General features: G+C 40.4%; 1 protein-coding gene across 3 annotated transcripts in view; it reads left to right on the forward strand.

The window, feature by feature from the left end:
* LOC135500242 (26S proteasome non-ATPase regulatory subunit 11-like) overlaps positions 1 to 13978 on the forward strand; it is a 52007-nt gene that overhangs the window by 8153 nt on the left and 29876 nt on the right. The window contains exons 10-13 of one of the 3 annotated variants that reach the window (XM_064791563.1): positions 187 to 348; positions 2091 to 2142; positions 3134 to 3290; positions 13518 to 13815. In XM_064791563.1, the coding sequence (XP_064647633.1) occupies positions 187 to 348; positions 2091 to 2142; positions 3134 to 3276 (357 nt within the window). In that variant the 3' untranslated portion in view covers positions 3277 to 3290; positions 13518 to 13815. Of the gene's footprint in view, positions 1 to 186; positions 349 to 2090; positions 2143 to 3133; positions 5649 to 13517; positions 13816 to 13978 lie in introns of those variants that run through there. The other 2 variants (XM_064791562.1, XM_064791561.1) reach the window with 2 other exon arrangements.

The following is a 13978-nucleotide window of genomic DNA, read 5'->3' on the forward strand; positions in this document are numbered from 1 at the left end:
AGAATCCCGTGAGGGTTATCTTTGGAAGTTTGTCCTTCCCTCAAGCCTTTGCCTGGAGGAATAATTCTCCAAGCGATGAAAAATGATGACCACTCCTGAGAATACTGCCACTACGGTTAGATGCCAATAGCTGTTGACCTCTTCACTCCTCTTCAGTTTGCTCTAATGAGAGTGTTTTGATTCCAGACATTAACTACCTACAAGATCCAGCTCGTAGATGACCCGATCATCCGTGCGCATCTCGACTCGTTATATGACAACCTGTTGGAGCAGAATCTGTGCCGGTTAATCGAGCCGTTCTCCCAGGTGCAGGTAGCACATGTTGCAGAGCTTATCAAATTGTCGCTGGTAAGTGATCGGTCTTTAGGCCACTCAAAATCAGTTTCTTGTTTCTCGTCTAACGTTATCTAAATTGGATGCGAGGGGATCTTTGATATTTTAGCGGGATTTCGCACGACCAGCCATACAGCTTTCCTTTTTACATTTTTTTCAGTCGATAAAATTTATTTTTTCATTTCCTGTTTTAAAGGCCATATATCAAGGTTTGAAAACATGCTTGATACTCATGAATGAGGGTTAAAAAAACAAGATCCCAGACATTAAAAAAAATTGTAATAATAAAGTCATTATTTAGTTATTTCAATTTTCAATTTTAAACTATTTGAATTTCCCACCACACACAACTTTAGATTAGTTCCACATGTGGCCGCTAGGGATTTTTTGATGACGTAGATCAGGTCAGTCAGAACAAAGCAAGATGGCTTCCGCATACAGTTCAGAGAGTGAGAGCAGTGAATTTGAGGATGTTTTGGTCGATACAGAAGGATATTTAAACGTTGAGCCGTACATGTTCGAGCCATTAATATCACTAGATCATAATGTGAGTGATCATTCGGACGAAAGTGATTAGAATTTGTGGTTAATCAATTTGCATGGCAGACCTGCCGATATAGCAAAGAAGACATTGATAGACGGTTGCCGATGCATAACATGTATGATTTTTGAAAAGACTAATGTTGCACAATATTGTTTCGCCTCGTCAGTGTTGTATCGCCAGTTATGTCATGACGCTGAACTACTATTGAAAAGTGACGGTATTATGCACAATCATCTTGACGTGACGATATAATGCCGTGCAACGTTAGATAGGCCTAGATGTCAGATGACAATAATCTGTCATTGACAGTGGCTGTCACTGACACTGACCTGTGTCGCTGTCACCTTGCTATGGCTGGAACACAAGAAGACACTATGCGGTATCACAGGCCCCAATAGGGCCTACACATTATGTATAACAACCGACCTCAGCAGCCTCGGGCATTAAATGCAATTGACATGGTTGGAACAGCTGTTTTTAACAAGTGGCATTTAATATTCAGTTGGATGCAGATATCCGGCTTCATGTGATAATCCGTATCGATAAAGTGATCACTGCAAAGTTTGGCCGAAGGCCCAGGCTTCCAACACTCCAAACGTTTGCACTTCCGAATCCACAGCTTCCTCCTCTCTCGTTCAACTGGCTTTGGAAATTCATGAAAATGGGTCCCATCCGTCATTCGATTGTTCTTTGTGCTAGCCTTGACACAATTCGGAGCCACACAATACACCATAGTGAATGAAACACATTACTTCCAGGTGTGCATAATTAATTAAGGCCCTCCTGCTTTTATGATTGCATGACATGTACAGATAACCTGATCTACATCACAACTTTTGCTGAACCCGCCGCCTGTCTCTAACAAGCCAGTTGCTAGCCTGATCAGGTAATCAAGTTGTCAAACACATAATTGGCTATATCTTCAAAATGGATGGAGCTAATTGCATTTGGTTTTCTGTATTGTATAAAGTGTTAGGTACACTTTTGAAATCGTCTTACAGCAGAAAATGGCAAAAAACCTCGATATATGGCCTTTAAAGTCTGGTGCAGATAAGTTAGCTAGATTTGACCTGATTTTCATATTGACAGTAGGGCCCGGCCCGCGAGTGGGTTCCATTCAGATTTAGAAACTGTATGATTTTCCTGGGTAACAGTATGTCGAAAGTATGAATTTCCAGTTTCATTTATGACCTATTTCTTAATCTCTTTACAGGACGTTGTAGAAAAGAAGCTCTCACAAATGATTTTGGACAAGAAATTTAGTGGTAAGTGTGTAGAATGTGAGCTCACACCTGTGACGGTAATCTTGCCACATGTTGTCTTCGGGTGAAATAATGTTCACAGACTGGCCAAGGTTGTTTTTGATTTTGCGTTAAAGATATTCCTCATACAAACTTGAATAGTTTTGATGGACTGTGAGATAGGAGATGACCCAATAAGGGACTTCATGTAACTAAATCTCACCTGTCTGCCTCCTGTCGCCCTTTACTTGTCCCCCGTTGCTCAGCGTGGCAAAAGGGGAAATGATAATAATACCGTCTGTCAGAATGTCCCTCCACTTGTGAATGCGATATCTGTAGAAGTCAGCGATTTATCAAAACCCACTTTGGCGTGTGGTCACAAAAGACCTGAGTAACAACCCTGTTGAAAAATAGCTCACCACATCAAATCCAAGATGGCTGCCTATTGGTGTGTTGAAATCTTGTGAGGAGAGACAAGACCACAATTGATTTTTTAAGCCTTTTAGCAGTTAAATTGTCAATGTTTGACCGCGACGCATCAAAGAATGCCTGGTGTTGTGAATCTGAAATTTAGATTATGTTATTCCGGACAGTCGGGCAAGTAAATGGTGAAAAATAAACTGGTGATTGACCATGGAAATTTTTTGATAATCGACAAATTAGACAGACTTTGATATTTCCACTCTTTTCAGCCAACCGGCAGAAAAAACTCAAAACACGCCCCCTATTACCCAATTAGCAAAATTCAAAATTAATTTTTTCATCAAATAATTTCTTTATATCTGTAGACTTGCCACAACAAATATTTTTTCAATGCCTCTCCAAATATGTACTTGAGAGTTAAAAATATGCACTCGTCTAATTGATAGGCCTCGACCCTCCAACCGGCTATGAATATTCATTAGTGGTCTTGTCTCTGAGCACAAACACTCCTCAGCGAAGTGGGACCTGGGTGTCGCTAGCGTTTCCTTTGATTGATGTCCAGATTAACTCAAAAAGCATTTCGTTTCTTCAGGTATTTTAGATCAAGGTGAAGGTGTGCTAATAGTCTTCGACGAGAAACCAGTCGATAAGACTTACGGCTCTGCTCTCGAGACAATACAGAGTATGGGAAAGGTTGTGGACGCCCTCTATAAAAAGGCCAAGAAGTTAACATAATCATCACGCGCAAGGTAATATATCGACTTTAGTTTCCAAGTCATCTGAACTAAGGACAGGAAATACATCAAGGTTGGGAATTTCGGAACAATTTAGTACAGTAGAACCTCTCTACTAAGGACACCCTTGGGACTGAAATGTCCTTAATAGAGTGGTGTCCTGATTAGAGAGGTCAAATTGAATGGAAACAACCAATTTAGGACCAAAACTGGTGTTCTTAATAGAGAGGTTGTCCATAATAGAGAGGTTGTCCTTAATAGAGAGGTTGTCCTTAATAGAGAGGTTCTACTGTATTTCAAGAATCAGTTGGTCGCATTTAGAATCTTACCTGTTAGACGCAATCGCAATAGCATTCCGCGATAATGAGGTCACTGCAGCTCCTGCCCTCTATTTCCCCATCGCTGAATTACAGGCAATGTCGGACAAACATGCGGTTTCGTAATGGATTCAGGCTTTCTAACTAGGGCAGTTAGATTCAATCTGGCACATGTCCGAGTGTTGGAAATACTACATAATTGTTCTGAATATTTCTCTCTCTGACTCTATTGTCCTTAATAGAGTGGTGTCCTGATTAGAGAGGTCAAATTGAATGGAAACAACCAATTTAGGACCAAAACTGGTGTTCTTAATAGAGAGGTTGTCCATAATAGAGAGGTTGTCCTTAATAGAGAGGTTGTCCTTAATAGAGAGGTTCTACTGTATTTCAAGAATCAGTTGGTCGCATTTAGAATCTTACCTGTTAGACGCAATCGCAATAGCATTCCGCGATAATGAGGTCACTGCAGCTCCTGCCCTCTATTTCCCCATCGCTGAATTACAGGCAATGTCGGACAAACATGCGGTTGCGTAATGGATTCAGGCTTTCTAACTAGGGCAGTTAGATTCAATCTGGCACATGTCCGAGTGTTGGAAATACTACATAATTGTTCTGAATATTTCTCTCTCTGACTCTATGGTATCATTCATGCTAAAAACAATGCAGGGTCAAAGATAATTGACTTTGAAATAAGCTCAAATGTGTAGAAATAAGTGTCGATGTCCGACTGTCACGTGACTAAAACGTCATCAATATCTTATTCAAATGACCTTGTGAGCTATAAATAGTAACGTCGCGGAATGCTATTAATTACAAGTGACTGTCGAAATATTGTGTCAGGAAATAGCGTCGATGATTTCACAAAGTGACCGTCTGCAATTTTTCTGAAATTGACTTGATAGAGATAACAGCGTAGTCGGAGTTGTACTAGCCATGTCTACTTACACACCAATTGTCATGGTGATATTCAAAGCCATGTCGATTCTATAACACTTTACCGCCTATTCATTCATTTCGTGGCATTTTATTATTTCATGTAATTCACAGAGTCATTCAAACTATACGGAATTCTTGGGTGGAGTTTTCTCAAAATGAAAAAATTGCTGATTGGCCACTTAGTGAAATCATTGATATATTGGGTGGCCCAAAAAAATGTAGTACAATGTTGAATCCAAGATAAACACTCTACAAAAGTAAGTCCCCCTGTAAACAATTGGTTATCATTTCTAAAGTATCCACGGCAATGTGATGAAAATTGCAGGCCTATTGTTATGCATGAATGATTTTCAATTGAATTAAAAAAGTGCCATTTCAAAAATAACAACAACATTCGTGGCATATTTCAGGGAGTATTAAAGTAATACTATGATGTGATTTACAACTTTGCGGAAAAGATCCATTTTTAATTGTTGATCACAAATGTAAAGCTCAAATTTTCCATTTTTAGCTCACCTCTTAGCAGAGGTGAGCTTATCCCATACCGTGGCGTCCGTCGTCCGTCGTCGTCGTCGTCGTCGTCGTCGTCGTCGTCGTCGTCCGTTAGCAGGGCACGTTTCGTAACTGTTAAAGCTATTGAGTTGAAACTTGGTACACATGTACCCTTATGTAATGACACCTTGGAGACCAAGTTTCGGTCCGATTCGTTTCATGGTTTGGCCACCAGGGGGCAAAACGTTAAAAGTGAAAATATGCAATATCTCCCTTAATAGTAGTCGGGAAATTTTGAAAAAAATATGGTAGGTACTTCTAGCAAAGGTGCATCATATATCCTCCGGGTTTTTGATTTGACCTCCTTTTCAAGGTCACAGAGGTCAAATGGTGTAAATTGGCCGTTAGGATGTAACGATGGCACGTTTCTAAACTGCAATGACTATTGATACCAAATTTGGTACACATTTACCCCTTAGTCAGGTGATCTCAGGGACCGAAGTTTGGTCCAATATGATTCACCACTTGACCACCAGGGGGCAAAATCCAAAAACCTTAAAAATGTGATTATTCCTTAACTTCTTGCCCGATTGCCACCAATTTGATATCATGGGTACATCTAACCACCATACAGTATATGTCACACAGGTTTTTAATTTGACCTTCTTGTCAAGGTCACAGAGGTCAAATGGCGTAAATTCGCCATCAGGCCGTAACTATGGCACGTTTCTTAACTGCAATGACTATTGATCACAAATTAAGTACACATGTACCCCTTGGTCAGGTGATCTCAGGTACTGAAGTTTGGTGCGATCTGATTTGCCGTTTGGCCTCCAGGGAGGGGGCCAAATCCTAAATTCTTCAAAATGCCATTATTCCTAGTAATGACTTGCCCGATTGGCACCAATTTTATATCATAGGTACATCTAATTCTAACAACCATTCAATGTGTCACCCGGGTCTTCTTTGATTTGACCTACTTTTCAAGGTCACAGAGGTCGAATGTACTGTAAATTGGCCATTTTGGGGAAATTGTAATTGCTTGGACCTACATCAAACCTAACACTACATGACACAATACCATGCTCTTTATCCATCTTTCCTCCACATGAGGTGAGCACAATGGCCCTGGCCATTTCATTGATTAGATTTATTATGAAATCGCTGAATGTAAACCACCGCGACCACAAAAATGTTCATGTTGTGACGTCATCCACGAAAACGGCATCGAAGCGAGCCGTCCGGGCGGGATTAAACCATCAATTTCTAGAAAATGTGCATTTCGATTCGAAAACCTTACCGATTTATGAGAAAGTGACGTAGGCATTTGTCAAAAACAGCTAAAACATTATATGGTGAAATTTGACACGAGCTACCCTTTAAACCACATCTGATTGCAAGCCCCATATTGCCTGTCAATTTCAGTGTTGTGGCCTTGGTGGATCAGTGATATCTGTCATTTAGGCCCTTGTCCTTTTCGCCCAGTATGCCTAAAGATGATATGATGATGTCCTGCCATTTTCATTGCATTGTCGTGGATACTTTAGAAATGATGACCAATTGTTTAGGGGGGACTTACTTTAGTCGTGGTGTTAAGAAATCATTTTGTTGCAGAGGGTGGGGTACAGCATTAACGGTTACATCCCATCACAACTGTGGTGGATATGATCTATTAGACCTATTTGATATCTTGTGACATCACACAACTTTGGCAGCCTCCAATAAGACCAACATGGTTTTTTTCCAGGAATGGCCATCCAAACATAAATAGGCCTATTGAAGCCACATGCGACCGGATATCCACGTGAGACAAGACCACAATTGATTTTTTAAGCCTTTTAGCAGTTAAATTGTCAATGTTTGACCGCGACGCATCAAAGAATGCGTCAAGTAGTGAAACTGAAATTCGGATATGATATACGGGTTAGTCTTGCGAGTAACTGGTGCGATTTAAATTGGTGATTGACCACGGAAATTTTTTTATAATCGACAAATTAGACAGACTTTGATATTTCCACTCTTTTCAGCCAACTGGCAGAAAAAACTCAAAACACGCCCCCTATTACCCAATTAGCAAAATTCGAAATTAATTTTTTATCAAATAATTTCTTTATATCTGTAGACTTGCCACAACAAATATTTTTTCAATACCTCTCCAAATATGTACTTGAGAGTAAAAAAACATGCATTCGTCTAATATAGATAGGCCTGGACCCTCCAACCTATGAATATATATTAGTGGTCTTGTCTCACGTAGAATCTGAGTTGACATCAATTCCAGGTCATCTGGAATCATCTGAGTCCTGTTTCTCGGTCGTTAAAAATACTCACTGTGACTTCTGAAATCAAAAGCAGTGCAGTTTTCATCTACTTACTCTTAAAGAGGATCCTAAAGGGGATGTCATTTGATGTGGAGTGGTGGAGTTGTTTTACAGTAGAGCCTCTCTATTAAGGACACTCTCAGGACTGACAAATGCTATCCGTAATGGAGAGGTGTCCTGATTAGAAGTCAAATTGAATTCGTAATGGAGAGGTGTCCTGATTAGAAGTCAAATTGAATTCGTAATGGAGAGGTGTCCTGATTAGAAGTCAAATTGAATCCGTAATGGAGAGGTGTCCTGATAAGAAATCAAATTGAATTCGTAATGGAGAGGTGTCCTGATTAGAAGTCAAATTGAATTGAAACAGCCAAACGAGTGTCTCTAATATGGAGGTGTCCGCTAAGAGAGGTTCAACTTCTATTTGTTTTGGTCCCAAATTGATTGTTTCCATCCGAATTGACCTCTCTAATCAGGACACGTCTCTATTAAGAATGACTTATTTGACAGTCCCAGTGGTGTCCTTATTAAGGAGGTTCTACTGTATAAGAACACTTGTATCTTTACTTGATAATATTAGGGAAGAATTACTTCGAATTCTGCCCTGTGCAAACTTTCCTATTCAGTCCCTTTTTGATAGGAAATGATACAGGACTTGAGGTATTGGTTGTGTCATCGAACACCACAACATTGGAGCTAAAATTAGGCCAAAAGCCAAGGTGTTTACTGTTAGTCAAGGTTTTGGACAAAGTTTGAATTTCACCCAAGCAGTGTTTCTATCAGGCAATACCAACAGCGAGAGATCAATTTCTATTCTAAGGTACATTTACCACAAATACAGCGATGAAATGTACTGTTTCACTATTTTGCACAAACCAAGGGGGTAATGGTTGCCTAACCATTCACTAAAATGCGTCCTGGTAAGGTGGTAATTAGTACAACTGCTGTCGCTAATTTCGTAAGAAGTTGGTTGTATTTATCAGGAAGCTCATAAAAACCCTGAAGTGTTCCTATGAAGTGTAGTTCCGGCAGAAGATATTATCCTACTCTAATTTGTGCTGTGGAGCCAACTGGTTATGAGTAAAACCAGAGTTTTTGGGGGTTACCCTGTATATTCTCTCAGGATATTGAGTTCACAGGACTGGTATTCCAATACTTCTGTAAATAGGCTGTGTTGTATAATCATTTATGAAGAAAACATTCTAATTCATTTTTTGCATTGATATTTTGCGTTAACACTCACCTCTAATATATGGGAAGACAGTCTCCTCCAGGATGAAAATCCTTCATAAAGACACCCTGCTCTGATATATGAGAGGACAGTCTCCTCCAGGATGAAAATCCTTCATAAAGACACCCTGCTCTGATATATGGAAGGACAGTCTCCTCCAGGATGAGAATCCTTCTTGAAGACACCCTGCTCTGATATATGGGAGGACAGTCTCCTCCAGGATGAGAATCCTTCTTGAAGACGCCCAGCTCTGATATATGGGAGGACAGTCTCCTCCAAGGCGAGAATCCTTCCTGAAGACACCCTGCTCTGATATATGGGAGGACAGTCACCTCCAGGATGAAAATCCTTCTTGAAGTGTCTTTCAGCGACGGCTCCAGGATTCTGAGAAATGGGGGGCCGGAGCTGCTGAGGGCAGAAAATAGGGGCCAGGGCCGGGTCGCCCCCTCAAATCCACCCCTGCCTGTTAACCCATAATAAATCCAGAAAAACACCCAACCTATCGTTCTTGTATCAAAGTTTATTCAATCATAATGATATGGTATTTTGTCTCTATGTACATCATCACAATTTTGATTCACAGTGTGAAATTGAAAAATAAGTCTACAATTATTCGTATTTGTCAAGAGAATATAGCATGTTACGTCACTCAATCTAGATTTAAAGAACAAGTTGTATAAGAAAATGGACCCTTTATAGAATACTAGTGGCGCCACCTCCGAAACAGAAGGAACTGTGTCACTCTACAGAGGCAGTATACAAACAAGTAGTTCACTCTGTGATTAGCAGGTGGCGCCCAAGATATTTTAAGAATATGTTCTCAAACATGTTGTCCTTTAAGTGTGGCCGAACTGATAAAAAGTCCATTATGTGACGTATTGTGGTATTGCAACGGCCACCCCGGAATTGTTGGCGTAGAACTTGAAAATGGATGACAAAACAACTAAAATGTACAGTTATGCAAACATTAAATTATGAGACCAGACCACAATTGATTTTTTAAGCCTTTTAGCAGTTAAATTGTCAATGTTTGACCGCGACGCATCAAATACTGCGTTCGGTTGTGAATCTGAAATTTAGATTATGTTATTCCGGACAGTCGGGCAAGTAAATGGTGAAAAATAAACTGGTAGTTGACCACGGAAATTTTTTGATAATCGACAAATTAGACAGACTTTGATATTTCCACTCTTTTCAGCCAACTGGCAGAAAAAACTCAAAACACGCCCCCTATTACCCAATTAGCAAAATTCGAAATTAATTTTTTCATCAAATAATTTCTTTATATCTGTAGACTTGCCACAACAAATATTTTTTCAATACCTCTCCAAATATGTACTTGAGAGTTAAAAACATGCACTCGTCTAATTGATAGGCCTCGACCCTCCAACCGGCTATGAATATTCATTAGTGGTCTTGTCTCGTATTAATTTCGCAAGAAGTACATTTTATTCCAAGAAATCACTTGGAATGTGGAACTTTTAATCAGTCAGCCACAGGTAGGGGTGATTACATGATATCCACGACAACTTAATAAATTATGTTAATATCATGACACATCGGCTCTGCATTAGAATCACCATTCTTATATATCTCAATATACAGTATTAAAACTGTCGCATAGTCCTATGGGATATATCATTTACGTACCGTACCTACTGGGATCTAGCTCAAATATGTTTAAAGTGGGACAATTTTACAATGTTTTTTTCTCACTCGAATCACCAGGAAAAACGCCCTCCTAAAAATACCAGGGGAGCCACCTATTTCGAACAGATGAACTAAATGAATGCACATTATGAATGGGTACTGTACATTCACGGAATTCGTTCCGTGTTTATTACGCCCCTCAAATGATCTTTATGTAAAACGCATTGTTTACTCACTTCGGCCTTTAAGAAATGAAAACATATCATGAAGGACTGTCCCTTTGCCAAAAAGGGTCCCAATGTTATTGAAATGACGAGCTTCTAAGACACACTGTGCCATCAAAATAAAGTGGACAGCCCAATATCCTGACCCAAATCAAAGACCGGTGCATTGGCCAACTGGAGCTACGAGCACCCTTTCAATTATACAACACCCCAGGGTCACTACCACTGGAGGGTTAATTATCGCCACCTACCGGCAGTGGAAGTAATCACTGCTTCAAGTTTTGCCCACTCTCCCTGGGATCAAAGTAGTCCCGCCAAGGGTTAAAATTAAAGGATTAACATCCTAATTAAGCAGGTATGAAGTTTAACCCTTGAAGCTCCAGTTTGCCGAGGACCGTTAAAAAATTCAGTTGAACATTTCGTATCTTAAGAGATTGCAGCATTCCAAAGGGAAGTATAAATCTTTAATAATCAACTGCATATATCACTCTAGCATTTATGAAACGATCATTTCTTGATCATGTGCAAATTTCCTTCCTGATGGTGAGATTAAATCTACGACCTTCCTCGCCGCAAATCACGCTTAATATCCGAACTGATCGTCAATGTGGCCATAAAGAAAATAGAGTGTGTGTGTTTAGTTTCAAGGACAAAATGTTCAGTTGCGTGGTAAAGTGCAGAAAGACCCTTCGCGAACAGGTCCGTGCAATCTAAATTTGAGATCGCAAGGCCCTCCCTAGCTGATATTGGTTGGCTGACTCTCAATGACTATCTCTGTAGTGCTGAACATTTACGTGGCATAGAATTTTTGCCGAACGATGGACATTTTGACTAAACCGAGATTAACAAAGCCGAGCTGGATGCAAAGTACATTGAAAAATAGGCGTCCAACGGAATTAATACATATCGAAGGTTGTTCCCCACAATCAATTAGGTAGTGTACGCCATTTTGTCAAATTTCCGACGTCACTTCCTGACCGATTGCTTGCCGGGTACCAATCAAACGTCCCAAAAGTTAACATTTAAAACTCCTAACAATGATGATGCACCCGAATGATATCATAAAATGCCGCATTTTATTATCCACATCGAACGCATATAAATCACAAATACAACCTATTACGTCACAATGCCATATAAAAACACCACTTTGCATTGCATCACGGGCTTATATAGGCCCGATGAAAAATAGAAGTTGCGTCAAATGTCAGATGCGGTAGTGCGTACGGTCACTGACTACGAATGCTCGGCGCACACGCTGCAACTTCTGTTGCAGTGATCTGCAATTTTCATTGCAGCAATCAGCAGCAAAAGTTGCCAGCGTTTGCGTCATGCTAACCTCACATCTCGTCTCATTGGCTACAAACAGTCGAAAATATCTTCTTTGAAGTCGTCTGCCCTTGACAATAAATTGTTTTCTGCGTCCTATGGAACCTGACCAATACCTCCCCGGTAACCTTAGAAAGTAATGCCCGAAAGTGAAAGTGGCTTCCTCGACCGACCAGTATTCTCTGTGACTGGATTTACGCCGTTCCCGTACAGTGTATTTATCCATGACTTCAATCTAAGATTTGGACCTTTTTTGCTGGTTACTATTCTGGGTAGCCGCGCTAAACCGAATATTTTGAGGACATCAAAGGATTGTTTTCCTTCGCATTAAAATCTAAAGCGTGACCATAGTGAGAGTCTGTCAAATGAGAGGTATAGAAGGATACTACAAAAAAACACGTCTTTCCAAAACTGACGTTGGTGGACTAGAGATAACGTATCTTGGGTTTTGATGAAAGTAACATGAGAATTATGAATAAACATGCACGCATCGAGAGGAGCTCTCGATCTCTTTCATGAGAGGTCAAGGTCACGGGGTTGATCCACCGGCTTCTCCACTCATTCCGACAAGAAGATTCGTCGCAGTCGGTGGACCTGTTTCACTTGTAGGGAATAGCTCGTTCGGGCCAAACAGACACAAGAAGCTCACACAATCTCGGTCACCACAGTCTCTCAATCAATATACTAGAAAGGTTTAGCAAGCATACGTTTCAACTCACTCTCAACGTTTTCACGGCAAATTTGGCTGCGTCCCGTGAGCCATGCAGGCTAGATCAGAGTGACATTTAGGCCTACGTTTATTTTCTGTTACCGGGCCAAGCCGATCGCTTCGAAAGCTGTCTCGTTGGAGTCGATGTTATCAATATTTGCCCTGATAACCAAATAATAAAAAAGCAGAACAATGGGAATTTAGACCTAGGTGCGAGCGGGCTTTGTTTGAAGACACTCGACTGTTGTCTTTAAAAACAAAACGCCGGTTCTCAGTTTTGTATTTACTAGTATTCAACACGCAGGTCCATTCACACACATTAGCCAGGTTTCGCAATCCATACGGGACGAGCGCGACGAATCTCGAAGTATGAAGGTCTGTGGTTTAGTCCTTCACAAATTTATGCAACACTCGCAAATCATTTTCTGTACTCAGTTGCTGGAGGAGTCAGGAGAAGTTTTAAAAACACTCGTCAAAGAAATACATTTACATACATCGAACTTCAACGTATACGTAGCCCTTCTTTAGGCTTGCGAAACCTGTCTATTAATGTCAGTCAGATCACACCACGCCACCAAGATTCCACTCAATTCTCACCCTATAAAATAATCGTCACTGTATCAAGAAGATTTCTCACCACCCACGCTACGGCGGAGTAATTACATGTAAGCCTGTCCGCAAATTACTATCAGTGTTTTTCTCTAGATTGGGAACCGGTCCACTCACAAGCACAGAGGAAAGTTTGCGATTTCTGAATACCACGGGACCGAGAAAATCTCTCAGTGAATATTAAAATCACTTGATTTTTATCATGCTGAACATAACTCTTCATGTTGACGAAAAAACGATAGTCTTGGTGTAATTTATCATCCAGATAGAGTCAGAAAAAAGGGTATAATGCATTATGATGAAAAAGCGTTGCTTAAAGGATTCTTGATGAGAAATCAGGCTGCACTGCAGTGATTTCAGTTCGGTTTTCCAATATAGTCGGTTTCACTGAACAAAACAATTGATTTTAATTTTGTTTAATTTTCAGGACAAATTGCACGATATATTAACAAGACCGAGTTAGCATTGATAAGGACAAACATCAGCCACGCACCTTCCTGGCTGGTCAACATAATAGCCCATGTCTCAGAATAATTTTATGTTTAAAAGAAGATGCACACGTCCACTCTCTTCCTCTCAACACAAGTAAACTGCCCTTCGAACTTTATGCAAACTACCCTTTTTGGGGAAAATGTATTTCTAAGGTATTTACGGCTTTTATTGTCAATAGAGTAGACGGCGAAAACAGCAGTATGCGAACCCCCATGGCGCCACATTTCACCACAAGGCCGCTAGGAGTCACTCCGACATTTCACTCAACCGTCAAAACCACAAGATGCATTCATTCAAATAAATCAAAACACAGTCACGTGAGAATTTATGTCTGACGTCTCATTTGGTCGCATTGGACACTCGCCTCGTACAACAAGCTTCCCACAGAACAGTCAG

This window comes from Lineus longissimus, chromosome 16, assembly GCF_910592395.1.
Source record: "Lineus longissimus chromosome 16, tnLinLong1.2, whole genome shotgun sequence".
In the NCBI taxonomy this organism is placed as follows: Eukaryota; Metazoa; Nemertea; class Pilidiophora; order Heteronemertea; family Lineidae; genus Lineus; species Lineus longissimus.